The sequence below is a fragment of the Cervus canadensis genome, chromosome 12 (genome assembly GCF_019320065.1).
Source record: "Cervus canadensis isolate Bull #8, Minnesota chromosome 12, ASM1932006v1, whole genome shotgun sequence".
In the NCBI taxonomy this organism is placed as follows: domain Eukaryota; kingdom Metazoa; phylum Chordata; class Mammalia; order Artiodactyla; family Cervidae; genus Cervus; species Cervus canadensis.
The window spans coordinates 9,683,678-9,695,277 of record NC_057397.1 but is presented as its reverse complement, the minus strand read 5'-3'; the positions used below and the strand labels follow the sequence as shown (position 1 = coordinate 9,695,277).

The 11,600-nt window shown below is 65.9% G+C and overlaps 1 protein-coding gene across 1 annotated transcript; it reads left to right on the top strand.

Moving 5' to 3' along the window:
• Window positions 1-1,049: 1,049 nt before the first annotated feature.
• Window positions 1,050-3,748, top strand: MAFA (MAF bZIP transcription factor A). The gene has a single exon (XM_043484417.1). The coding sequence runs from the start codon at window positions 1,424-1,426 to the stop codon at window positions 2,489-2,491; it is 1,068 nt and encodes a 355-aa protein (XP_043340352.1). The 5' UTR covers window positions 1,050-1,423; the 3' UTR covers window positions 2,492-3,748.
• The last annotated feature ends 7,852 nt before the right edge of the window (window positions 3,749-11,600 follow it).

Below are 11,600 nucleotides of genomic sequence, written 5' to 3'. Positions count from 1 at the left end.
GCACACCTGTGGCTCCACAGATAACTACCCAGTCACCAAGCCCTGGGGAACCAGCCACCTCTGCTCTGCGAGTCTGGCTCTCAGTCCGGCTCTCAAGGCTTCTCATGGCGCTGGAGGCCTCCCACCTCCGCCCACCCCCCATCCCTGCCCCCACCTAGCTCTGGGCCCCATTCTGGGCCAGGAGGCCAGATCTGGGCGGGTGGGCACCTGGGGGCGGATTCCTAACGTTTTGTCGGCCTGGCAGCCCTCCAGCCCTGGGCCAGCCCCCGCTCCCCGCCCGTGCCGGGTCGGTCCAGCCCTGGAGCCCCAGGCCCCACCAGCCGCGCAGGCTCTGGCCCCCACGCTCGGGTCCCTGGCCCCGTCTTCGCTGCTCCACGCGCGACTCCCTCTCCACCTGCACCGCACAGCGGGGCACCGGGCGTCCGGCGGTGAATCCCGCCGCACCGAGGTGCCAGCAACTTTGTTGACTAAATTCCTGAACCCGCCTGAACCGCGAAGCTAAAAATAACCAGCGCTCCCGCGCAGCGCCCGGCCAGGCCGCGCAGCGTCACCCGTGTTGAGAGGCCGGAATGTCCCGGCGCCACTAGGCTAGTACGCTGGACGCGGGCTCCCCGATGGACCGACAGAAAAAATCCTGGGAGGGGGCTGCGGGATCACGGCCAGTCGGCGGCAGGAGGACGAGGTCACCGAGGAGCACCCCCTGCTCCCCGAGACTCTTGCCACTCCGTGGCGGACGCGAGGCCTCGGAGGCCGCAGGCCTGGCCCCGCGCGCCCCGCGCGCCCCCGGAGCCCCAGGTCCTGCCCGTGCAGCCCCCCGAGGCGGCCACCAGAGGGCCCTGCCCCTCCTCTGCTGGGCGGCGGGTCACCACCCCTTCCCACAGCTGTTCCCCGCAGGAGATTGACAGCTGGGCTCCCGGTTGCCATGGGGATATGCAAACGAAGTGACGGATCTGGGGCTCTTATTGGCCCGGAGGCGCGTACTCCTCCCAGAGAGGCGGGCCCAGGCGTCCGGCCCTATAAAGGGGTGCGCGCGGCGCCGAGCTTGGCGGTAGAGGCGGGGCCGGCCGTGCGCGGGCGGAGCGCGGGGAACCCGAGCAGCCCGAGGCGGTGGCTGCACAGCCGCCTGCCCGGCTATCGCCGGGCCGCTGGCGGGGGGAACAGGGGACCGCGGCCGGCCTGCATCCACCGGGGAGCAACCCAGGGTTGCGCGAGAGGCCCTACCGGCGGCGTCCCCATTGGCTACCCCAGAGTTGGCCGCGTGAAACTTTTCGCCTCTCGCTTCGGCTCGAAGCCCGCGCCCCTCGCCGCCCGGACCCACCGCCTGTGGGAAGCGAAGGGGGGGGAGAGGCCCGCGGCTCGCCCCCCCCCCCGCCCCGCCTCCCGTCGGGGCTCAGCCGGGCGAGGCTGTGGGGCCCCCCAGGCGATGGCCGCGGAGCTGGCGATGGGCGCCGAGCTGCCCAGCAGCCCGCTGGCCATCGAGTACGTGAACGATTTCGACCTGATGAAGTTCGAGGTGAAGAAGGAGCCGCCCGAGGCCGAGCGCTTTTGCCACCGACTGCCGCCCGGCTCGCTGTCCTCGACGCCGCTCAGCACGCCTTGTTCCTCCGTGCCCTCTTCGCCCAGCTTCTGCGCGCCCAGCCCCGGCACCAGCGGCGGCGCGGGGGGCGGCGGCGGCGGCGCGGCGCAGGCCGGGGCCGCCCCGGGGCAGGCGAGTGGGGGCCCCGGAGCCGTCGGGGGCGCCTCGGGGAAGCCGGCGCTGGAGGATCTGTACTGGATGAGTGGCTACCAGCACCACCTTAACCCCGAGGCGCTCAACCTGACGCCCGAGGACGCGGTGGAGGCGCTCATCGGAAGCGGCCACCACGCTGGGCACCACGGCGCGCACCACCCAGCGGCCGCTGCGGCCTACGAGGCCTTTCGGGGCCAGGGCTTCGCGGGCGGCGGCGGCGCGGACGACATGGGCGCCGGCCACCACCACGGCACCCACCACACCGCCCACCACCACCACCACCACCACGCCGCCCACCACCATCACCACCACCACCACCACGGCGGCGCGGGCCACGGCGGCGGCGGCACTTCCCACCACGTGCGCTTGGAAGAGCGCTTCTCCGACGACCAGCTGGTGTCCATGTCCGTGCGCGAGCTGAACAGGCAGCTCCGCGGCTTCAGCAAGGAGGAGGTCATCCGGCTGAAGCAGAAGCGGCGCACGCTCAAGAACCGCGGCTACGCGCAGTCGTGCCGCTTCAAGCGGGTGCAGCAGCGGCACATTCTGGAGAGCGAGAAGTGCCAGCTTCAGAGCCAGGTGGAGCAGCTGAAGCTGGAGGTGGGGCGCCTGGCCAAGGAGCGGGACCTGTACAAGGAGAAATACGAGAAGCTGGCCGGCCGGGGCGGCCCCGGGGGCGCGGGCGGGGCCGGCTTCCCGCGGGAGTCCTCGCCGCCGCAGGCCGGGCCCGGCGGGGCCAAGGGCGCGCCCGACTTCTTCCTGTGAGCGCGGGGCCAGGAGCCCGCGCCACCGCGGAGTAGAGGCTCGCGCGGGCGGCCGGGGGCCTGGACTTGGACTCCGCAGCTCAGGGAGAGGACGCACGGCCGCGCCGAGCCTCCCCAGCGCGCCGGCCCCCGCGTGAGTGCCACCGCCTCCGGCCGAGCCGGCCCCGCGCGCCTCGTCTGCAGGCGCCGGACAGAGGCCCGTCCCTCGGCGCGGCCTCCTCGCTCCTGGCCTGCGCACCTCCCGGGTCGCCGTCCCGACGCTGCTCCAATTCCTCTGCTCGGAGCACGGCGACTCCCAGGAAGCTGGACCGGGTCGAAGTCCTTCCTGGCGTCCGCTTATACATACGTGGAGCGCGGTTGTGCGCCCGACCTTACCCGGACCGCCGCGGGCAGCCCGCGCCGCCTTGCACTCTTGGTCTCCTTTCTTTCGGCCTCCCTACCCAGACCTTTTGTACTCCTTTTTGAAGCGGTCTTATTTTCGAAGTATTCGTATTTATTTTGCTCCGTGATCAGAAAAGGAAACCCCGGAGAAAGCTCCCTTCTTCCCTCCGCGGTTGCCCTCGGATGTCCGCGTGTCCCAGCATGTGTCGCTCGCTCGGAGGGTCCCGGCCCCTGCCTGCCCGCTTGCCCGCCTGCCCCCCACCCTGCCACTGGTGTCCCCTAGAGATTGACGCGGAGGAGCATTATCTAAGCTGTGTTCAGTCCTGCTGCCCTACTGTACTCCACGGGGGTGGGGGGGGGGAGGAGGGGGGAGCTGGCCGGGACTCCCGTGCTGCTATTTCTCTATGCACCAGATCCTATTTATGACTCCTGGGGAAATATATCTTATTTTAACCCTCAAGAGAAGTGGGGAAAAAAAAAAAGTAATGCACAGTATTTCTAGCAGAAAAAAAATTTTTTTTGAGAGGAGGTTTCGCCTGAATCTCCTGGCATGGGGTTGGGTGGAGAAAGTGTTTTTATTTTAATTTAAAATGTGTTTCGTTTTGTTTGTGGATTCTTTTTTAAACAATCTGATCACTTTTGGAGTGGCTGGAAGAGAGGGAGGGGAGGCAGAGCTCCCGCCTCTGAAAGCCCCCAGCCCCGGACTGCACCCCTGCACCCCGGCCTGGGCTCCTTCCGTGCCTGCACGTGGGGGGCCCGGGAGACACCAACTTCTTGCAAGTTTTGTTGTGTTGTGGGGTTTCGTTGGGTTCTTTTTTCATTTGCTATGAAACTGAGGAAAGAAAAACACACACACACAAAATAAATTCATTTAGATCCAAAAGTCACTGGAGCCTGGCTCGTTTTTCTGTGGTTTTCGTTTCTGCCGTATTTCATCCTGAATAGAAAGAAAAGGAGTTTCCCGAACTAAGCCCTGCCTTAGCTCCAGGTGACCCACCCTGGCTGAAGGGGGGAGTGGCCAGAGTTGTTTAAAAATGCTGCAGTCTGGGCCAACTGGCAGGAACCTGCCCCCTGAGCTGCCCCGTGGGGAGGAAGCCGCACAGCGAGGCCCCGACCCCCATGACAGCCCAACGCAACCCCGCGCTCAAGGCCACCCTTGGCAGCACAATGTGTCCTGGGCAGGGCAAGCGCTGTCCTCAGCTCTTCTGAGGCTGCGATCTTCCACCTGCAGGACCAAGGCCTGGACTGCGGGAGCAGCGGGCAGGGCGGCACCCTGGAAACTTCGCCCTGGGGGGCTGGGGTCAGCTCAGGATGCTTGACCAGTACTGTCTGTTCACACTGGGATGGGGGCAGGGTCCGGTGAACCCTGTGGTTTGCACGTTTGGAGCCCGCCGGCCTCCGCAGAGCACCCAGCTTTTCTGTCTGGGGGCACCAGCTCCTCCTCTGGGCTGGGAGAGCTGCGGTTCCCGAGAGGACATCACCTAAATTGGTCTCAGAGTCTCAATCCGAGAGGCAGAGCAAAACCGAGGGCCGCCCCCTTCCTCTTTGCTTTAGAATGAAACTTAGAACCAAGATGCTGGGTCTCCGAGAGGAACTGAGCAAAATCCCCAAACACAGGCTGAGCACCCTAACCCCCCGGAATGGAGCAGGCTTCTCTCGGTGGGCAAAACTGCTGCTGCAGAGAGAAGTAGAAATGCAGGGATGGGGATGAATTAAGGGTAGCTGGGGAGGCTGCAGCGCGGCCAGGGGGCACCAGGAGGGTCCTTGCCGGCCTGGCCAAGGAGGGCCCAGCGTCTGCGTGCTTGGGAGGGCCGGGCTGCTGGCTGGTGTGGGTGAGGGCACCTTAGTTTTCACTGCTGTCGCCTAAGGAGCCACTGGGGAGTCCTCCTGGCAGAGAAAGCAGGTTGAGGGCTGAGGGCCGCGGGCCCGACGGTATTCTTTAGGGGGAGGGAGCCAGGCTCCCTGCAGCACCCCAGGCCTCCCAGAGCCCAGTTCTTGGGGCCTGAATCCAGCGCAGGGGCTGGGGAGGCCTGGGAAGAGGGGCCACCCCACCCGCAAAACGAGCCGCAGCTTAGGTTCCTGCTTGGGCTTCTCTGCAGGGCAGGCCGGCCGGAGCACGGGCTGTGTGCCGGGTTTGGTTTCACTTTCCTCTTCTATTTTCTTTTTCCTCCCTCCTTCCCTCTTTCCTTCCTCCCCCGCCGCCCCCCCCCCCCACTTCTTTCCTCCAGTTTTCCCTCTAAGATAAAATGGAGAAGACAAACGAACATACAAGACGTGGAAATTATTCGGGGAGACAGGAGGAGTGCTCATATGTGAGTTTAGGGACAAATCTTTTCCAGAAAGCTTTTGATGGGGTGCAGACCTCCTGCAGGAAAGCAGGCAGCCTGTGGAGAGCAGAGCAGAGGCCCCCACGTGCCCCCTCAGGGCGCCCCCTTCTAGCGGGGCACAGCCCCTATAGGTGCTGGGGGCTGAACCTCTACCCTCCCCAGAAGGATTGCTGCATCCAGGGGGGGCCCAGGAGGGAGGTGCCTGGTGGAGGGCCACCACCTCACCACACCTGGGGACCTCGGGCATGCTCAGTGCTTGGGCGTGTCTGTACCCATGTGTGTGCCTGTAATATCTGTGCCCACCTGTGTGCCTGTGATGTGGGTTGCATCCTGTAGGTGTGAGGGGCAGTGACTGCACCGAGACCCCGGAGCCACCTGGACTGGGCTGAGAGGGAGCTGGTGGGGCAGCGAGGGCCCCGGCCTGGGGTGGAGGGCGCTGCCCGTCCAGGCTGCAGGACACACCCCTACTCAACGCCCAGGTCCCTGGGCTGTCGTGCCCGCCGGACGTTCAAGGGCTGCGCTGTCCCAGCGCCTTGGGCGTGGCAGGGAGGCTCACACCGCCGCCCTGTGCACTCTGGGAGGAGGCTTCCTGAACCATCCTGCAGACAGAAGCTGCACCTCGCAGCCTTGGGCCCACCCCCGACCCCCTACCCTGCCCCCACCTCTGGGGGGGATTTGGTTTTCACTCCTTTGTGACTTCATTCAGTGTGAGTCCCAACTCTGCCTCGTCCACTGGGGACCAGAGGCTGGACCAAGATCTCAGCCCTGTCCGGAGCGGGGAGAGATGGCTGAGTGCCTGGAGGAAAGGAGGGGTGGCAATTCGGGGGGACCTGGGACGTTAGAACAGATCTGGGGCAGTCTGGAGGGCGGCATGCACGCAGTGTTCCCGGGGCCAGAGTCGCCCTCCTGAGGCCTGGGGGCCAAGAGTGCGGCCCTGGAGGGGACAGGGAGGCGCACGCACCCAAGCACGCTGGACACGACACTTGTCGACTCATTACACACGCGACACACACGATCCACAAGCAGATGGGTGCACACCTGTGGCCAGCACACACTCCCCTAGGCTGCCCCACCGCAGCGAGTGCCTCCCTGCCCGCTGGGATCCCCAGGGCTACCTGCCCCAACAGCCCCAGCTCCTGGGCCAGGGAGGCTGCCTGAGCTGAGAACTGGTCACCAGCACCCCACCTCAGCCCTCCTCCACCGCCCGCCCACCGCGCAGGGCCTGCCCCAGCCTCTGCGGGCAGCAGCACTTCAGGCCCCGCCCCACACATAGAGCACCTGGCTGGGCCTCCCCCTCCACTGGTGCAGGGGTCCCTACACCCCAAACACACACTCACACTTGCCACAGCTGCCCGCCCTCTGCAGCTGGTTAAGGGCTCCAGCAAAAACCCTGAGCTGGGATTCCAAGAGACAGAGAGGCTCTGGCCCCCTTCCCCAGCTGCTGGCCCTATAGAGGGGGCTCTACACTGGGGGCACCCCACTTCCATTTGTAGCCCCCCCCCCCAGCCCCTCTCCATTTCCACAGCAGCCCTGCCCTCTGCAGGGGACTGTCTGGACGCCCCTCCCTGGCCTCCTATTTATAGCTGCTCCTGGGGTGGGGCCAGCCAAGGCCAAGGTGTCCGCCTGCCTCCCTGGCCTCCCCCTCCCCAGGATGGGCGCACACTCAGCCAGTGCATGGGAGCCTGGGTCTCCTCACCTCTAGCTGCTCCAGGGAGCAGACAAGCGGGAGGTTTGAGCTGGCCACACTGATGACAGGCTGAGTTGTCCCCAGCACTTGGAGGGGACAGTTGAGGGACAGGGAAGGGCCACCAGTCAGTCCTGCGGGAGTCCAAAGCTGTCCTCCTGCCGAGCACCTCGCCCTGCCTGCAGCTCTGAGCACAGGACCAGCCGGCTCACCTCCCTGGGTCAGCAGTTCCCCAGGCCAGAGTCTCCCCCACCCACTCGCTGGGGAGGCCCCGTTAGGGTGCTGGGAACTCGGCCTCGGCCCTGCCCGCCCAGATACAAGCCCAGCCCATTCGCCGCTGCCAGGGGACACTGGCCCCGGTAGAGAAGGGCCAGCCTGGAAAGAAGGGCCTCCTTTTCTCCAGGGCAGGGGGCTTATTCATTCACTCCGAACTATCCACTAGGCACCACTGCGCGCCAGGCCTATTCTTGGAGGTGAGGTCAGACCTGGGAGCAGGAAGCCCACCGCCTGGTCATATTCTGGTGGGAGGCCGCCCTCCAGCCGGGGCGCAGATCAGCTGTAGCGGCTGGCGCGGGGCGGGGGTAGCCAGCAGAGACCCACCGCTGACACCCGGGGCCCCAAGAACTGGGATGGAACTTTCCTGGCGGAGGGATCTGGGGCAGGAGAAGGTAACAGGTGTGGTGGGGCTGAGGTGAAGCGTGCAGGCGAGTGGAGCACTTTGCGGGTGGGGCTGCCTGCGAGGACCTCCAGGAGGGGCGCTGCGTAGGGAGCTGAGGGTGATGGCCCCTCGGGGCAGTGGGGGGCCGGGCCCGGGCTGCAGCGTCCCGAGGTGGCAGAGTTTAGAGCCGGAGCCCCCACCCCCAGAGGGCCCGGAGGACACTTCGCTGGAGGCCAGCCGGGGAGGGCCGGGGAGCCAGAGCCTGAACTGGGCAAGTGCGGGGCGGAGGAGCGGGGAGGCCGCCGGCAGAGGAGCGTCGGCCCGGGAGGCGGAGGCGCGCTCCCACCTCTGCGGGCCAAGTTCCGAAGAAGCAGATCAGCGGAGGTGGGCGAGGAGCGGCGGTGGGGGGCCAGGGTGGGGCGGGCGTCGGCAAGGCTAGGGGCGGCAGAAGGGCTGGGGCTGCCGTGCTGGGAAGGGTGGTCTGTGGGGACGGCCGGGCACCGCGGGCCGCGGGGCGCGCCCCCCATACCGTCCCTCGGACCCAGCCCGCCGCACACCTGCCCCGGGCTGTTCACGAGGCTGTCGCCGCCGGCGCTGCAGCGACGAGTCATTTGCGGTTGGCGGGCTCAGCGCCTGCCTAATGCGCGGTGACACCGCTCAGCTGCGGAGGACTCGAGCTGTCACAGCCGATTACCCGCGACCCGGCAGGAAAGGAGGCTGGGGGCGGGGGCGGAGAACAGGATGGGCGGCGACCGCGGGCGCGGGGCCAGCCAGGGGCCGGCCAGGGGCACCGGGCGGGAGCCGGGGCGGGGCCTCCCCGGCTCCTGTTTGTCCCCCGCCCCCTCCTTCAGGAGGCTTCCAGGTGGACCCTGCATCCTCGCCTAGGGAGGAGAACCGGGTCGGAACATCCTCACGACTCGGCTAGAACCCTGCTAAAATGCAGGTGCCTGACTTGCATTTCTACGGCGCTCAGACTGAAGTCATAGGGCAGGGGGCAGAGATCAGGTTTTCTTTGGGGCCCGAGTTGGTCGCAGGAGGAGGCAAGCGTCAGGGGTGGAGAGGCCGGCAGGGAGAGCCCCCAAAAGTCAGGGGGGTGGTGCCGAAAGAAGCAGGCGGTGGGTATCGGTGGGGGTGGGTGTCAGCCCAGTGCTGGCAGGAGCCAAGGGGGAGGGGTGTTCCAGCTGCCCGAAGCAGGCCCATGCCAGGCTCAAAGGCCCCTGCCTTCCCAGACCACCGTCCTCAGCCCCATCCCATCCCACTCCATCTCCTTTCCACTCACCCAGCCCCTTGGGCCTCCACTTGAACACTTGCATCGCTCTAGTTTGGTCCTGGCCCCCCAGGGGACTGGCCTCCCTTCTCTCCCACCGCCCTCCTCTGATGGCCCTCTGTCCCGCCCTGTCCTTAGAGGGCCCAGGAATGTCATGGACTGTCCAGCATGCACCAGGCTCCAGATCTCCTGATGGCCTCCTGGGAATGGTCCTGGCGTGGCAATGGCCCGTTCTGCAGATGAGGGGCTGGGCGTGGGGGCTGGGGCATGGGGGAGGAGGGACTGTCTTTGAGGAGGCTCAGTGGGGCTCAGCAGGGCCCCAGAGGCCAGATGATGATGCCCAGGTGCCCCATTGCTCTGCTAAGGATGGTCCCGCTGCCCCTTCTTCCTCAGTGACAGACCCGGGGGAGCGGCAGGGACCCCTTACGGCTTCTTCTCTGCAGGGCACAGGTGCCCCAGGGAGCGCTGAGGACACAGAAGGCGCAGGATGCGCCCTGCTCCCCTGAGACAGAAGGGGTTTTAAACACAACTGGCTGAGGTTAGGGCCCACCCAGAGCCTGACCCCAGCTTCTCCCTCCTGCTTCTGGTCTCTCCTCTTCAGCTCCAGGCAGGAGCTGCCTGTGGCTCCCTGGTGCCCTGACCCCCAGCTCCTGAGGGATCTGACCACAGCCCTGGGGCCTTAGGGCTCTCTGATTCCTCTCTCAGGAGGCTCTTCTTTCTTGTCGCCTCAGCTGACTCCGACCCTTTCCTAGTATCCCCTTTGCTGACCCCTGTGGTGCCCTGCTCATCCACCCCAGACACAGGCGGTAGACAGAGGGCTTTTCGCCAGGCCATCGGCAGTGAAGACCCCCGCCACGTGGCCAGCAGACTTGCCTGGGGCCACAACACAGCTGACCCCTCCCCAGTCCAGGACACCCCAGAGGGTGGAGTGGCCCTGGTGGGTGGTGGGGGATGGTCCCTGACCTGCACCCCTGGGGCGGAGGAGGCTTTCCTCCAGCGCTGACTGTGGAGGCAAGGAGGGCCGCGTTCCTTCCCAGGCTGGGACACGTGACTGCGGGTGTGAGTGGCAGAGGGTGTCGAGAGGTGGCACTTCCAGATGTGTGTCTCCGTGTGTGAGACGTTCTGGCTCGGTCGCCGCAGGACACGCGTGGAAGCACCGTGCCGGGACCTGTTACTCCGGGGCGGTCGGGTGTGAGCACAGCTTGGGAACAGCACAGCAGGGACTATGCTGGGGCACTGGAGGGGCTGCGCTGGGGGGCGGGTGCGGGCTCTGTTAGGAAGAAGCCCGTCAGCAAGTTAAGTAAATGACAGAGTAAGTCAGAGTGAGGCGAGCACCGCAGACAGTAAAATGGGCGGGCGGGGGAGTGGCAGGGAGAAGGGGTGGGGGAGGGTGTGGGAAGGGGTGGGGTTGGGGCCCAATCCCTGGGACTGTAGTGGAGGAGGGGGTGCAGGAGGGAGGCAGGGGAGGGCTGAGAGGAAGCTGTGGCTCAGAGGGGCGGGTGCCCTCAGTTTTCCTGCGGGTTTGCTTGGGGATGAAACGGGGCCGGGGTACAGCCAGGCAGGCCTGGCCTGGGGGCCTCACCCTCTTCCTTCTCCTGAGTGCAGGCACTCCTGGGTGCCCTGCCTGCCCTCATCTCAGCCCTCTGGGTTCTGGGGGCACTGTGCCAGGGCATGTGCCTCCCCGGGCTGCCAGGCTGGTGAGGTCTGGGCCAACAACTGCCCCATTCTAGCCTCAATCTCCTCTGTGGTTGGGGGTGACACAGATCTCCCTGGGGCTGCGGTGAGGGTAACTTTGGCCCCAGAGCCTCCACCCCCACAGTGATCAGAGCCTGTCCCTCCATCTCGCCAACCCCCCAGGAGAGCCAGGGTCAGAGTCTGGTTTGGGTGCCCCCAAAGGGCAGCCCCTCAGGCACTTTGTGGGTGCTGGCAGACACGCCACCAGCACCTGGACACCTCAAGAGTCCAGGAAGCACGGGGTGGTGTGGAGGGTTCCGCCTGGAGCCGTGCCTAGGCACTGGGTCATGGGAGTTTGGGTGGGCAGAGGCCAGGCCTAGGGGCCAGGTCGGGCTGGGGAGACACCTCCCCTGGCTCCCCAGGCTCCCCCACCCCAATCACCACCCCACCCACACCAAGGCCAGCGTCAGACCTGATTCTGTTCCCAGTCTGCTCCTCACCAGCTGGAAGTAGGAGGAGTGACTTCTGTGGGCTCAATCACCTCGTGGGTGGAAAGGACACTGAGCTCCCCTTGTCCACACCCGTGTCCACCAGGGTCCTTGTGAGGGATAAAGGAGAAAAGGTAAGTCCTCTGTCAGTCTGGGAAGGCTTCCTGGAAGACAAGGCTCTGCACAGAGGGGAGCAGGACATGTCTCTCCTGGTGCACTGGGGCAGGGTTTGCAAAAGGGGTTGCAAGCCATGATCACATTTGTGGAAGCCACCACCTGCAGGAGCCTCATGCCAGGCTCCTGGCCCCAGGGAGGCGGGCGGGGAAGGAAGACATGCAGGAGGGGCACCAGGCTGCCCAGTCCCCCACTCCTCAGAGCTCCTCCACCTCCAGTCTGGGACTGTGCCTGCACTGCTTTTGCCCAGACCTGTGCACTGGGGTTATTCTTGGGGGCCAGTCCCGTTCCCATCACTCAGCAAATACTGCTGAGTTTGGGGGGCTGAATTAAGTTGAATTCAGAATGTCTGAGGCGTGGACAGAAATTCTGAGGGTCATGTTGAGATTATGATCCAGGAAACCATGACTTACAGCCCCAGGCAACTGGCCCCCAATCCAGGGGCCAGATCCAGACC